The following is a 15666-nucleotide window of genomic DNA, read 5'->3' on the forward strand; positions in this document are numbered from 1 at the left end:
CAACAATGTGATACGAAAGATTAATGCCATTCCAACATGTATTAACAGGAGTGTCTCATATGAAAGACATGGAAGGTTAACTTCTGCTCTACTCAGCACTGATGAGGCCCCAGCTAGAGTACTGGATCCAATTCTGGGCGCCACAGTTTAGGAAAGATGTGGACAAAGTGGAGGGAGTCCAGCGGAGCGCAACAAAATGATAAAATGTTTAGAAATCCCGGCCTATGATGAAAGGTTAAAAAAACTGGACATGGTTAGTCATGAGAAAAGAAGACTGAGGGGGGGACCTGATAAGAGTCTTCCCATATGTTAAGACCTGTTACAAAGAGGACATGTCTCCATGTTGACTGAAGGTAGGACAAGAAGTAATGGGTTTAATCTGCAGCCAGAGTTAGATATTAGGAAACATTTTTAACTATAAGGGTAGTTAAACTCTGGAATAGGCTGCTAAACAAGGTTGCGGAATCCCCATTACTGGAGGTTTTTAAGAACAGGTTGGACAAACACCTGTTAGGGATGGTCTAGGTTTACTTGGTTCTGCCTCAGCACAGGGGACTGGACTAGATGACCTCTCGAGGTCTCTTCCAGTTCTACATTTCTATGATTCTATTAAAGTTTTAATTACAACTACAGGCATATTTAGGGGGACAGAACAAAATTACTCAATTTGGATACAACCAGGACACCAGGGTTAACGCCCTTACTCTTACGAAAGGGCTGTGGGATCTTTAATGACCACAACTGAAGTGTGACAAATACTCCTGTCCTCCACAATAACCGCATTTCCTCCTTTGCAATCCCAACATTTAACTACCAGATGGAGTAATTTCACACCAGGAAGTCAAGATAAGGGAAACCAGGAAATTTGACAAATAGCAGTAATAATGCCTTGTTATATAAATTGATAGGGTGCATCACAAGGATACATTTAGATTTTGGGAAATATCAAGGATCTCAGAAAAGAATTCTCTGTGTATCTCTGACTAAATGCAAATCTTGTGTTCACTTTATGCCCCGTATTTCTCCCTTTCCACTATCACTCACACATCAGCTCCTGCAAATGGTGGAGTGCTTGTTTTACCTTCACTGTCTGAACTGGGAAGCCTCCGTTTATGAAGTCGTCTTAGCTCCTTTCCATATCGAACACTTTTCTGTGAGCCATCGCTTTCTGAATCCTCCTTATAGTTAACTTGTCTCTTTTGATTCCGCCTTGATCTTCTCCGCCTAGTTTCCAGGTAATCATCATCACTGTAATCTGTGTAATCACCACTTTCTGCAAAGAAGAAAACAGCCATACGCTTTATTCTGTTAAAATGAAAATGCACAGACCCACTGTCACATTTCCAAAAGGTATGTTTGTTCAAACAAAGTGCAACCTTGAGTGAACAAAATCAACCACTCTAGTCACAGGAAAACCTCAATCTTTAAGCCTCTAACGGGAAGGTTGTGATCTTGACTGGGTCCAGCCTCATACTACTCCACTGGCTCCCCATTCATTTCCAGCTTGAAATTGCCGTCAGTTTTTAAATTCCACTATGGATTTTTCCAGTTACTCTCACAAACCTCTCCCACCCTCCTCTAGCATTGGTTTCCTTGTATCCTTCTATACAATCTTACCCCTACTTGTGTGAAACATACTTCTCCTCTACAGCTCCTGCCAACTAGAACAACCTGCTTGAAACTGAATTGATGATACAATCTCATTTCAATCTCCACTGGAAAATACCTCTGGCCCTTGATTTTTATTTAACTCTAATTTTATTATATGCAAGCATTTTTAGACGAAGTCCATGAAAGATATTGACAGAATAACAGTGAACTGTAAGCAGTGGTAAAAAATGAAGTGGATAAACTCAATTCCCCAAACGAGAAGTGCCTAAACTCTGTGTACCTTAGTTTACCCTTGACTATACTACTGATGGTAGGAAAGTACAGATTAATTGTTCTCAAGTCAGCAACAAGGAGATCAGTCCTATAGGTTTCAAAGCTGCAGCTACACATTTGGTCGGAATACCAGATGAGAGTGTTTATAACAACCAACCCAGTCGTTCCTAGTTCTCGGTGCACCAGACTTCTGCAGAATTAGTGCCTTTTTAAGGTCTAGCTTGTCAGCCACTTTTTCCAGCAGCTGAAAATAACTGTGGTAGCGGGATCATGTTTAGCTACTTTTTCTTTGAACCATGTCAAAAACATTATTCTACAGTATTAATGCTGCCTTTTCATTCCAGGGCCACCCAGAGGATTCAGGGGGCCTGGGGTCTTTGGCAGCAGGGGTCCTTCTGCTCCGGGTCTTCGGGGCACTTCGCTGAAGACATGGAGCGGAAGGACCCCCGCTGCCAAAGACCCAGAGCAGAAGAAGCGGCGGCAGGTCTTTGGAGGCGGGTCCTTCACTCTGCGTGTGTTCGGTGGCACTGAAGGACCCGCTGCCGAAGTGCCGCCGAAACCTCTCGTGGGGGCCCCTGAAACCTCTCGTGGGGGCTCCTGCAGGGCCCGGGGCAAACTGCCCCACTTGCCCCCCCCCCCCCGGGCTGCCCTGTTTCATTTGCATCACAAGCTGCCCTGTCGTGTTATTAACTGAAATGACTCAGACTAAAACAGCCGTGTTTTTCCCTCAAAAACATTAAGGAAAAAGGTGAGAGCAAGTCAACAAGAGAGCTCAATGAGAAACCTCAAATCTGGAGAAGAAAAAAAGCAACCCTCCGTGTTTGTTATTTCTTTAGAACCAAAGTAAGGCGAGGCAGGCTCTCCAGAAAGAGAGTTTGTGGGGGTAAGGAAAGGAACATATAGTTAAGGCCACCACCCTTTGCGCATGCGGTGGGGAGGTGGTGAGGAGGGAAGAGAGAGAGAGAGATATACACTGCCTTGTGGAAAGGAACAGGACTGAAAACCTTGAAGACTGAGGTTCTTTATTTGTCCACAAAACAGATGAATAATGGGCAGCAGCAGTGCAAGCTTCTCCAGGGGTCAGTCCTGGAGCCGGTTTTGTTCAACATCTTTATTAATGATCTCAATGATGGGATTAATTGCGCCCTCAGCAAGTTCGCAAATGACACTAAGCTGGGGGGAGAGGCAGACAGACTGGAGGGTTGGGATAGGGTCCAGAGTGACCTAGACAAATTGAAGGATTGGGCCAAAAGAAATCTGATGAGGTTCAACAAGGAGAAGGGCAGAGTCCTGCACTTAGGAAGGAAGAATCCCATGCACTGCTACAGGCTGGGGACTGACTGGCTAAGCAGCAGTTCTGCAGAAAACGACCTGAGGATTACAGTGGACGAGAAGCTGGATATGAGTCAGCAGTGTGCCCCTGTGGCCAAGAAAGCCAACGGTATATTGGGCTGTATTAGTAGGAGCATTGCCAGCAGATTCAGGGTGATTATTCCCCTCTATTTGGCACTGGTGAGGCCACATCTGGAGTAGTGTGTCCAGTTTTGGGCCCCACACTACAAAAGGGATGTGGACAAATTGGAGAGAGTCCAAAAAGAAAAATGATTAGGGGGCTCGGGCACAGGACTTATGAGGAGAGGCTGAGTGAACTGGGGTTATTTAGTCTGCAGAAGAGAAGAGTGAGGGGGGATTTGACAGCAGCCTTCAACTACCTGAAGGGTGGTTCCAAAGAGGATGCAGCTAGGCTGTTCTCAGTGGTGGTAGATGACAGAACAAGCAGCAGTGGGGGAGGTCTAGAATGGATATTAGGAAACATTATTTCACTAGGAGGGTGGTGAAGCACTGGAATGGGTTACCTAGGGAAGTGGTAGAATCTCCATCCTTAGAGGTTTTTAAGGCCTGGCTTGACAAAGCCCTGGCTGGGATGATTTAGTTGGTGTTGGTCCTGCTTTGAGCAGGGGATTGGACTAGATGATCTCCTGAAGTCTCTTCCAACCCTAATATTCTATGATCAAGCTGCCATGGAGGAATCACTTCCAGAGATAAGAAGGGAGCTCAACTTCCAGGCACACTGAGCCTTTGACCTCTCTTCCAGCTGTCAAGAGCATTAGTGCATATATTAATTAAGGTGGTATTTTTTGTGATGGCCACATGACCACTAGGAACTGCTCCCAAGTATTTAGCTGCATTAAGGTGTAGATTAGTAATAACTTCAGATCCTTTAGCTTCTGCATCAGTTGCTGTCATATTTTCATTAATCACAGACTACCACAATTTCCACTATGAATCTCTGTATACGTTCAGACTCTAACCATTTCTTTCTTACACTCATTGTTGGTCTCTTAGTGGCATGCAGAAAAGGAAGACAGCTTACGGAACAATCATTTTAAGCTCATACACCTTTCTTAATTTGCCCATACATAAAAACTCACATTGGAGACCAGCCATTCAATGAAAAATAAATGGACACAAATCAGATGTCAAGAATTATAACATTCATAAACCAGTCGGAGAACACTTCAATATCTCTGGTCACGCGATTACAGACATGAAAGTTGCTATATTACAACAAAAAAACTTCAAATCCAGACTCCAGCGAGAAACTGTTGAATTGAAATAAATTTGCAAATTGGATACAATTAACTTAGGCTTGAATAGAGACTGGGAGTGGCTAAGTCATTATGCAAGGTAACCTATTTCCCCTTGTTTTTTCCTAACCCCTCCCCCTCAGGCGTTCTTGTTAAACCCTGGATTTGCGCTGGAAATGGCCCACCTTGATTATCATATACATTGTAAGGAGAGTGATCACTTTAGATAAGCTATTACCAGCAGGAGAGTGGGGTGGGAGGAGGTATTTTTTCATGCTTTGTGTGTATATAAAAAGATCTTCTATACTTTCCACAGTATGCATCCGATGAAGTGAGCTGTAGCTCACGAAAGCTTATGCTCAAATAAATTGGTTAGTCTCTAAGGTGCCACAAGTACTCCTTTCCATTTCATTCTGCAGCTCAGCTGACTTCAGAAAGATGGATACAATAGTGAAAAGGCCATTCAATACCTGCAATGAGCTAATCCTGCAAGGTGCTGGTGCCTTCAACTCCCAATGGCATTAGGTAGTTTTGGGCCCAGTCCTACAAAGTAAGTGACACTCCTGAGAAAGCTCTTCCTGAAAAGTGCTATCTCCTCATGGAATGCTATGAGAATACATTATTAAGAGACAAAATTTACCTAGTCTCTGATTTATTTCTTCTTGATTAGTAAGGACAAATACACGCAAGAAAAAAATATATTCTCCCCTTAGTTCATCTGCTTCCACTGCTTATTCCTCTGTGTAGGAATCATTTTCACACAGTCAGCTGTATTTCAGACAGAGGATGGATTTTGATTGGGGAACAGGCAGTATAAGGCAAGGAACAAAGACGCTGTTGTCATGCAAGTGTCCCTAGTAATTAAAGTTCAAAAGCGAGAAATATCGAAACCATAGATTCATAGATTATAAAGTCTGAAGGGATCACTACTGTAATTTACTTTGTCCTCTTTTTAACATAGATCATAGTACAATAATTCCTGCCGTTGAGGAAATTATTCTTCCCTCCTAAGAAATCAGGGATTGAGTTTCTCTAAGCAGTGGGCTTTTGAAAGTTTTCCATGAGGCATTAGCAGATCTCTGAGTACACACAATGAAATAGTTCTTTGAACTACTTTTCCTGCTAAGTTTAAACAAAATATTGGGCACCCACAAAATACGCAAAGAGATGCAACTGGAAATGAAACATCAGGAATCTGCCAATTCTGCATACAATTGCCTGTTTTGCCCTCACAACTTAAGCACCCATTTAAAAATGAATGTGACCCAAAGAACCTAACACTCAACACTAATTTCCTTTTGTGCATTTTGAACAGAACACTCAGACCAAGTGAAAACCTTAAATAAGGAACATAATTATTAAAAAACAGTACTTGCATGACACTTTTCATTTCCAAAGCAACTCACAGAGACATCTAATTAACTACCACAACACCTCTATTGCAAAAGCAATAGCCCTATTTTTACAGCTAGAACCTTAGAAACACAGATGACATATGACTTGACTGAATCCATATAGCCAAGTTCAAAGTCCAGGCCAAGATTAGAACTCAGGAGTGTGTAAGCCACCTGTCCTTTTGCTTGGGCCCTCTTCTCTGACACACAACAGCTAACTCTTCAAAAGTTAAGCTTACCAGACTCCCTACTTAAATTGTCCTCAGAGTCTTCCTCTTCATCATCCTCTGAATATTTTTTCTTGACTGTTTTTCTTCGTAACCGCCTGCTTTGTCTCATTGGCCTGGAGTGGTGTCGCTTGGGTCTACGGGCACAGAACTCTGTATCACTGTCTTCGTTTGACAGCTGATCATCTTCACTTTCATCTGGGTTTTCCTCTGATACAACAAACTCGTCCTGAGATCTGTTAAAAAAAATTACAGCCAAAAGAGAGATACTTGAAATAAATGGACTAAAATACTGTAACATATAGGAGTTAGATATATTTAATATAGCTTATAATAAATTTAGATGTTATTTCAAGAATACATTTCTCTCTCTCTCTCTGTTTGGAAAGCCTAAGAGTGTTTCACAAAAATGAATGAATCTTCTCAAAACTAATGTGAGGCATCAAATCTTTACGCTGAGATCAACATACACAACACTGAAATTAAACACTTGCTGCATACCTGAAGGTGCCTTTACAGAATATAACGTTACACAGTAGATTAGGACAGTAAGTGAATTCAAATGCTGTATCTAATTGAAACTGCAGGTGGCTTTATTTAGGCTGCATTCTAATTGGCTCAGTACTTCAGGATAAACACCACTATTCTTATGAAACATTCTTTAAGTACCCACAAATGGTCAAGACTTCAGTTTGTGTGTCTTGTATGAAATATGGCACCCTCACACCTACGGTGCCTTCTGTCATACTGGTTCAGTAATAGTTCAGGCAGAACACCAGCTGCGAAACAGTTTCATGTTTCGCCTACAGTAGGTGTTCCCTTGAGATCTCTCATTCAAGCACTGACTAAATACAAATCTATTCACTTGTGAGAGTTGAAAGAATCATATCCATGAAGCTGATGCATTTATGAATAAACTTCTAATTCACTGATTTATATTACTGGTCTTTCAGCCCTCCTGTCATATAAAGACTGAGCCAATTTATATAACAGTTAAGCAGCCTACCTGAAAAAAAAGGTTCATATGCAACAGTAATAGGCATCCAACTTTCCTATATGAATGCAAACTCTCATCGAACAGCCAACAGGTAATTAGTAGAGATTATTGTTGAAAATACGTGGACTCATCAATGCAGCGCTAATTCAGTGAGATTTTTACGGGCTGAATTCACTAATTAGGAAAGTTCCAGCACATCTTGCTCAACCACTGAAAAACCTTCAACACCATCACATGTGGAAAATGGAGCTGAAGAGATTTAAATAGAGATAGTTCCAAAACACAACAAGAGGGGTAATGAACAGCATGTCAGCTTTACGGGCTCTCAGCAAAGGGGGGGGAACAAAGTCTTGTACCCTTTAGTGAGTCTTTAGGAGGCATAAAAAAAGGACTGAAAGGATTTTTAACTTTAGAAATTCAGGTCTGTCTGATCTGGAGAATTCTGATGACTGAAAAACTAATGAAATGGCAGCATCCCAAGAAAGTGAAAAGCTGAGCAATTCAGAAGGGGAAGGGATTTTTAATCAGACTGCTTAAAATGTATTTAACATTTTAGGTTTCATGTTCTTGAGAGGGTAAACTCTACCTTTTCCTGATCTCCACATCTAGTTCTGCTGGTTTCTGAACCTCAAATCTGTAGTATGCTAAAAATCAAAAGTTGATTTCTATAGCCTCCTTTAATTCTAAGATATCTATGAGGTCTTGTCTACACTAGAAAGTTGTGACTAGATTTTCTATATTGATAGTATAAGATGCCTTATACTAGCACTGCAATTCCCATACAGTAAGAAACACAACTCTATTGGTATAAGTCACCTTTATACCAATATAAATGTGTCCACACTAGGGCTTTCACTGATGTGACTATTTTTTTTTTTTAAACAAAAACACCATACCCCTAACTGAAAGAGTTAGACTAATAAAAATTCTAAGTCTAGACCTGGCCTTAACAGGAAACCCACTCTTACAGCTTCAAACCGCAAAGAGACAACCCAGTGGCATTGTAAATTCACAGAAACCTGCAGTGGTTAATAACCGAAGACTAGTAGTTTAAACAGCTACCTACCCATCACTGATCCTGAACTCATCCTCACTCTCTTCCTCATCCAGGTTACTATCACTATCGAGGTCGTTCAGTCGCCGTCGTTTCTTGCGACGTGCTGCAGCAGCCCTTTGTGGCCGCTTATTTTCTTTCCTTTCTTCCTCTAGGATGGTGGAAATGTCTTTTCCCCGGTGACCTGTGATATTAGACATGTCTTTGCCTCTGCCAACACCTGTGTTAGTGGGAGAGGGGGAAAATAAGCTGCAAGTTAATTATAGCATTTCATATTCAATTTCACAGAGACCTTCCCATCCTGCTGCTAATTTCAACTTCCTTTTATAAAGGAGACCCCTCTCATCATCCAAGACTCAAGTTCTTGAACCCAGCTTTCTTACATCCACAGCTATACTAATGTGTCCAGTTTTGGGCCCCACACTACAAGAAGGATGTGGATAAATTGGAAAGAGTCCAGCGAAGGGCAACAAAAATGATTAGGGGTCTGGAACACATGACTTATGAGGAGAGGCTGAGGGAACTGGGATTGTTTAGTCTGCAGAAGAGAAGAATGAGGGGGGATTTGATAGCTGCTTTCAACTACCTGAGAGGTGGGTCCAGAGAGGATGGTCCTAGACTATTCTCAGTGGTAGAAGTGGACAGGACAAGGAGTAATGGTCTCAAGTTGCAGTGGGGGAGGTTGAGGTTGGATATTAGGAAAAACTTTTTCACTAGGAGGGTGGTGAAACACTGGAATGCGTTACCTAGGGAGGTGGTGGAATCTCCTTCCTTAGAGGTTTTTAAGGTCAGGCTTGACAAAGCCCTGGCTGGGATGATTTAGTTGGTGTTGGTCCTGCTTTTGAGCAGGGGGTTGGACTAGATGACCTCCTGAGGTCCCTTCCAACCCTGATATTCTATGATATTGAGTATTTTTTTGGAAGAGCTATAATCCCTAACACTTGGGAGCACAAACCAACTATTTACCCAGGGGATGTTAGAAAGAAGTTTCCCTATGGGCAGGTTACTGGAAAACTGTGCATTACAGGAATGCCAGCACCTTTCTCTGAAGCATCTGATACTGGCTACTGTCTGGGACAGCATACTGGGCTAGATGGACCACTGATCTGATATGACATAGCATTTTAATATGTTCTTAAGACAAACTCAGGGACACACACAAAAACAAGATTATGAATGTTCTTGGACGACAAGAAGTCTGAATATGATGTGGGACTGAAGGAAAACTAGGGAGTAGATTCAAGGATATGACGTGCTTGGGATAACTGAAAGGGAACAGTATTATTAAGAGTATTGTTATAGACAGAACAGAAGAGTGCGGTGGGGGAAGAGGTGAGACAGGAAAATTAGAGATACGGTTCTCGTAATCAAGGTGAGAGATGCCCAAGTCATGGATAAGTGTTGTAGTGGCGGAGAGAGAGATAGGAAAGAACACACCGATTTTAAAGAAGTAGTAGTAACAAGACTTAGTGAGGGAACTGCGTGTGGCTGAAGGAGAGTTGGGAAGTCTGAGATGGCATTAGCAGCTTGGGAGACAACGGATAGTAGCAGAGTTCTTAGTGATGCCAGAGAGCAAATGAATGGAGAAGGACGAAGGATTAGGAGGAAAGATGAGCAGCCCTGTTTTGGAGAGACTAGATTTGAGTTGATAGCAAGACACCTACAAAAGGTGTAGTTGTGAGATGTGAGAGTCAATCAATCAATGGCACCAATGGTCTTTACAGAGCATGGTGTACGTCCCGATGATTTCTTTGGCAATCATTTATAAAGGACTGCCAAGGGAGATGGGAGTCACCAGGCAGCTATATCCATAGGCCTTCTACCCGGCGTATTTTACTCCAGCCACTTATGCACCAGTAATTAGCATATGCTAACAAACTATTGCCATAACTGAATGCAAGAGGTGGGCTGTGGTTGCACACCCTATCACATACAACCTGACTGGGGAACTAGTTTTGAAACTGGCCGATTAGGAGGTGACACGAGCCCTACCACAAGGAAATAAGTAGTGGGAACATTAGCTTAGCAGCGTTTAGATAGCTAAGCTGAGCAGCAGTCAGGGTATACTGACATTTATTGATGCAATTATAAAACAAAAAATAAATACAAAGTGTGTGCACATGCCCACACTCCCAAACCTGAAAGAGCTGTGTGTGGCTCTCTCACCAACAGAAGTTGGTCCAATGAAAGATATTACAACCTGAGGCCGTATACCCTCACACAACACCATATGAGAATGATGAAGCATGGTCACTCCCTCTGCTGTCCTAACCACGTCTGGTCCTGAAGGCTCAGGGTGTTCCCCATGATAAGTAACACCACGTCTGGATGGAAGTGCTCCAGGAGATAGATACCACTTTTAGTGTTAAAAATATTTTGTTTAGTTGTTTTTATCTTGGTGGGACAGAGACTTAATTTACTTGTATTAATTGAATTATTAATTATGTTAGGGTCCTTAGAGCCTTGAATAAGTACATTACTTTAAATCTAAATAAATAGAAAAATAATCAGGCTTGATTTTCAGACTGCCTGTGCACATCCATAGGGCTTTTGAAAAAACAGGCATAGTTCTGAGGATTCAAAAAGAACAGGAGGAAGGGATTATCTGAACATTTTAAACATGCAAGAGATGTTGAAGCACAAATCCCACTGACAGGCAATAGGCACCGAGCTCCTAAATCCCTTGGGCATATTTGGAAAAATCTCCCTCAGATCTTCACCATGTCACAAAAGAAAAAGGTTTCAGAGTAACAGCTGTGTTAGTCTGTATCTGCAAAAAGAACAGGAGTACTTGTGGCACCTTACAGACTAACAAATTAAAACTTATGCTCTAATAAATTTGTTAGTCTCTAAGGTGCCACAAGTACTCCTGTTCCTTTTTACAAAAGAAAAAGAAAGACAAATTAGAATAATAAGATTAAGTTATAATTTTCTAACTTCGTTCTATTTTATTTTTTTTTAAGCTATTAGCTCCTTCCATCTGAGGATCTCGAAGAGATTTACAAGCATTAATGAATAAAGTTTCACAACACATCTGTGCAGTACGGAAGTACTGACCAAGATTAGGGCCAACATTTTCAAGATGTTCACTAGCTTTGGGTGCCTCAATGTGAAAACACATAGTAGCCCAATTTCCAGAGGTATTGAACACCAGCAGCACCCAGTGGCTTCCTAATCTGGCCATCCAAAGTTAGGGAGTTATTATAAAATGTTTGGTTCTTGATGCTGAGTTTTATGTTTAGATATTTAAAAAAGTAAAAACTTAAATTATTAACAAAAGCTACATGATTTTTCTCTACATGGACTCTCCAACACATGATACCCATTGCCCCACAACCAGGGAAATTGCTACAGTATTTGCATTTGAAAGTCCAGTTGTAAAAATGTCAAGTTATGCAGAGATTCAGATGAGGTATCAAAGGTCAGGACTACGTGCATTCCCTCTGGCATTGTAATAGAATGTGCGTCATACCAGCCCAACATGTCACCCATTTTAACTATACAAATAGTAAGTAACAGAAACCTACCTCCTCCATCGGCCTCCTTGATATCATCTTCTATTGCTTCATCAATTGCCTCATCAAATTCATCAAATCTAAAAATAGTATCTTTTATTTACTACTTTGAAACAGAGCACAATTCAGATATATTTTGAAGTCACGTCTCAAAATCTAAAATAGCTGTAAGAATTCAGAGTGCTTCAGACATTCCAAAAGTGAGGGAAAGTGGTAAAATAATCAGAAAATCATCATACGTATTCATAGCATACTAGACAGATGCTCAATGGGTTTTTTTAAAAATATGTAGAGCATGTCCAGCTTCTAGCACAATCTAGCAGGATGGATATATATTACTACCTGGGCTGACTTACTAATAATTTAGATAAATTCACAAAAACACCTCCTTCTTACAGGGTATGCTACTGAATTAAAAAAAACACAATGTGAATATTTTGTTTTAAAACTATTTCAGCAAAAATTTTCACAAGAAATAGTTGCTTATTGATTATGCCAAACACCCCGCTCCTACCCCGATGGCATATGCATCTTTGTCCACCCCCAGCTTATGCAGTCAGGGACTAGAGATATGCAGAGCATGGGATTGCATCCCTACCTTGGCTAATAGTCATTGATGTTTCTATCCTTCATGAGTTTATATAGTTTTGGCCTTCACAACATCCCGTACAACTAGAACCACAGGTTGACTGTGTGATGTGTGAAGTACTTCCTTTTTTTGGTTTAAGCCCACTGCCTGTTAATTTCATTGGGTGACCCCTCCTTTTTGTGTTATGTGAAGGGATAAACAACACTTGCCTATTCACTTTCTCCACCCCAGTCATGATTTTATAGACCTCTACCATATCCCCCTTAGTCGTCTCTTTACTAACCTGAACAGTCCCAGTCTTTTTAATCTCTTCACACAGATGATGTTCCACACCCCTAATGATTTTTGTTGCCCTTCTCTGTAACTTCTCCAATTCCAGTATATCTTTTTTGACATGGGGCAACTAGAACTACATGCAGGATTCAAGGTGTGGGCGTACCATGGATTTATAGAGTGGCGTGATGATATTTTCTCTCTTATTATCTACCCCTTTCCTCATGGGTCCTAACATTGGTTTTTTGTTTTTTTTTTTGGACTGCTGCTGCAGCACATTCAGAGGATGTTTTCAGAGAACTATCCACAATGACTCCGAGATCTCTGTCTGGAGTGGTAACAGCTAATTTAGATCCCATCATTTTGTACGTGTAGATGGGATTATGTTTTCTAATCTGCATTACTTTGCATTTTTCAACATGGAATTTCATCTGCCATTTGGTTGCCCAGTCATCCGGTTTTGTGAGATCCACTTGTAACTCTTCACAGTCAGTTTCGGATGTAACTATCTTGAGTAGTTTTGTATCATCTGCAAATTTTGCCACATCCTTGTTTATCCCTTTTTCCAGATCATTTATAAATATTTTGAGTAGCACTGGTCCCAATATAGATCTTTGGGGAACACCACTATTTATCTCTCTCCATTCTGAAAACTGACCATTTACTCCTACCCTTTGTTTCCTGTCTTTTAACCAGTTACTGATCCATGAAATCTTATCCCATGACTGCTTACTTTGCTTAAGACCCTTTGGTGAGGGACCCTGTCAAAGGCTTTTTGAAAATCCAAGTATACTATATCCACTGGATCATCCTGTCCACGTTTGTTGACCCCCTCAAAGAATTCTAACAGATTGGTAAGGCATGATTTCACTTTACAAAAACCATGTTGACTCTTCCCCAACAAATCGTGTCCATCTATGTGTCTGATAATTTTGTTCTTTACTATAGTTTCAACAAATTTGCCTGGTACTGAAGTTAGACTTACCAGCCTGTTATTGCCAGGATCACCACTGCAGCCTTTTTAAAAAATTGGTGTCACATTAACTATCCTCCAGTCATCTGGTACAGAAAATGATGTAAGTGATAGGTTACATTCCACACTTAGTGGTTCTATAATTTCATATGCGAGTTCCTTCAGAACTCGAGTGAATAATATCTGGTCTTGGTGACTTATTTACTATTTAATTTATCAATTTGTTCCACAACGTACTCTACCGATACCTCACTCTGGGACAGTTGCTCAGATCTGTCACCGAAAAAGAATGGCTCAGATGTAGGAATCTCCCTCATATCTTCTGCAGTGAAGATTGGTACAAAGAATTCATTTAGCTTCTCCACAACGGCCTTATTGTCCTTGAGTGCATCTTTAGCACCTCAATTGTCCAATGGCACACTGATTGTTTGGCAGGCTTCCTGCTTCTGATGTACTTTAAAAAAATTTCTGTTGTCACTTTTTGAGTCTTTGGCTAGTTCCTCTTCAAATTCTTTTTTGGCCTGCCTAATTATATTTTCACACTTGACTTGCCAGAGTTTATGCTCCTTTCTATTTTCCTCAGTAGGATTTAACATCCAATTTTTAAAGGGTGCCTTTTTGCCTTTACCTACTTTTCCTTAACCACCTTAACCATGGTAGCATTTTTTTGGTCCTCTTACTATGTTTTTTAATTTGGGGTACACATTTAATTTGAGCCTCTATTATGGAGATTTTAAAAGTTTTCATACAACTTGCAGGCATTTCACTTTTGTGACTGTACCTTTTAATTTCCGTTTACCTAGCTTCCTTATTTTGTGTAGCTCCTATTTCTGAAATTAAATGCTACTGTGGTGGAATTCTTGGTATTTTCCCACCCCCACAAGGATGTTAAATTTAATTATATTATGGTCACTATTATTTACAGGTTGAAATATGCTGTAAAGTAAACTGGAAGGACAAAAGCAAAAGTATTATTTTTTCATATTTTGTATGTTTGCTATAGCAGCCTTTACAATTTTGAATGTGACTTTGTACATGAGAAAGCAATTTAAAGGCAATCTGCAAATAGAAGAAAACAGGGTCTGTTCCCTCTTTGGTTTGATGTACAAAAGACGACAGGTTTTTGTTTAAAAAGATATGTTTAGTTTAGTTTCTTCAGTTGGAAACTCAGGTCTTGTCTACCTTGGTTTCCCTGGAAGACACTATGGATGGGCAAAAAGCTAGTAGGCCTATGACATCTGATGCATGGAAATGAAATTGGATTAATTGTCTGGAGAAGTACATTTTATTCAGGTTTCAGAGTAACAGCCGTGTTAGTCTGTATTCGCAAAAAGAAAAGGAGTACTTGTGGCACCTTAGAGACTAACCAATTTATTTGAGCATAAGCTTTCGTGAGCTACAGCTCACTTCATCAGATGCATTCTGTGGAAAATACAGAAGATGTTTGTTTTTATACACACAAATCATGAAAAAATGGGTGTTTATCACTACAAAAGGTTTTCTCTCCCCCCACCCCACTCTCCTGCTGGTAATAGCTTATCTAAAGTGACCACTCTCCTCACAATGTGTATGATAATCGAGGTGGGCCATTTCCAGCATAAATCCAGGGTTTAACAAGAACGTCTGAAGAGGGGTGCGGGGTTAGGAAAACAAGGGGAAACAGGTTATAAACCTCAACCTAAGCTGTCTCTCTGAGATTGACTGTCTCTAAGTTTTGCTTCCAGGACCTCCTGTGTTCACAGAAGGGTGTTCCTACCTTTCATATATCCAGTTAATGAGTGGCACCTGCCACACAGAGCCTGTGGGACTTCAGCAGTTTGACAGACAGATAAAATTCTACTTCCTCCCCCCTTCATATTTTTTAATTTAAATGCTTACCAGCTGGAGAAAACCTATTTTAATAAAGGTTCAGCCCTTAACTGAATGAGCGAGAGAGATCCTCATTCTGTACCTTATATGCAAAACAGGGAAACTATTCCTAATATTTCTTTGGGTGAAAACCAGCAGATTTTCTTCATAACAAAAGATTTCTGGCCTTCTTTGTACATCATAAAGAAGCAAATCCTCACATTTGCATGTCACCTTTAAAGTGCATTTATGGTAAAATAAGCAACTCTGAAATACCATCTTTGTGAGGTTTATTCTAAGGTACTTCCAAACAAGATTTTTTTC

General features: G+C 40.6%; 1 protein-coding gene across 4 annotated transcripts in view; it reads right to left on the minus strand.

The window, feature by feature from the left end:
- The window catches only part of RSF1 (remodeling and spacing factor 1), a 123751-nt gene that overhangs the window by 22761 nt on the left and 85324 nt on the right, over positions 1-15666 (minus strand). For all 4 annotated transcript variants that reach the window (XM_048840522.2, XM_048840515.2, XM_048840485.2 and 1 more), the window contains exons 12-15: positions 11672-11739; positions 8157-8364; positions 6106-6329; positions 1082-1273 (exon numbers count right to left, since the gene is read on the minus strand). In XM_048840522.2, the coding sequence (XP_048696479.2) occupies positions 1082-1273; positions 6106-6329; positions 8157-8364; positions 11672-11739 (692 nt within the window). The remainder of the gene's footprint in view (positions 1-1081; positions 1274-6105; positions 6330-8156; positions 8365-11671; positions 11740-15666) is intronic.

The sequence above is a fragment of the Caretta caretta genome, chromosome 1, assembly GCF_965140235.1.
Source record: "Caretta caretta isolate rCarCar2 chromosome 1, rCarCar1.hap1, whole genome shotgun sequence".
NCBI classification, from domain to species: domain Eukaryota; kingdom Metazoa; phylum Chordata; order Testudines; family Cheloniidae; genus Caretta; species Caretta caretta.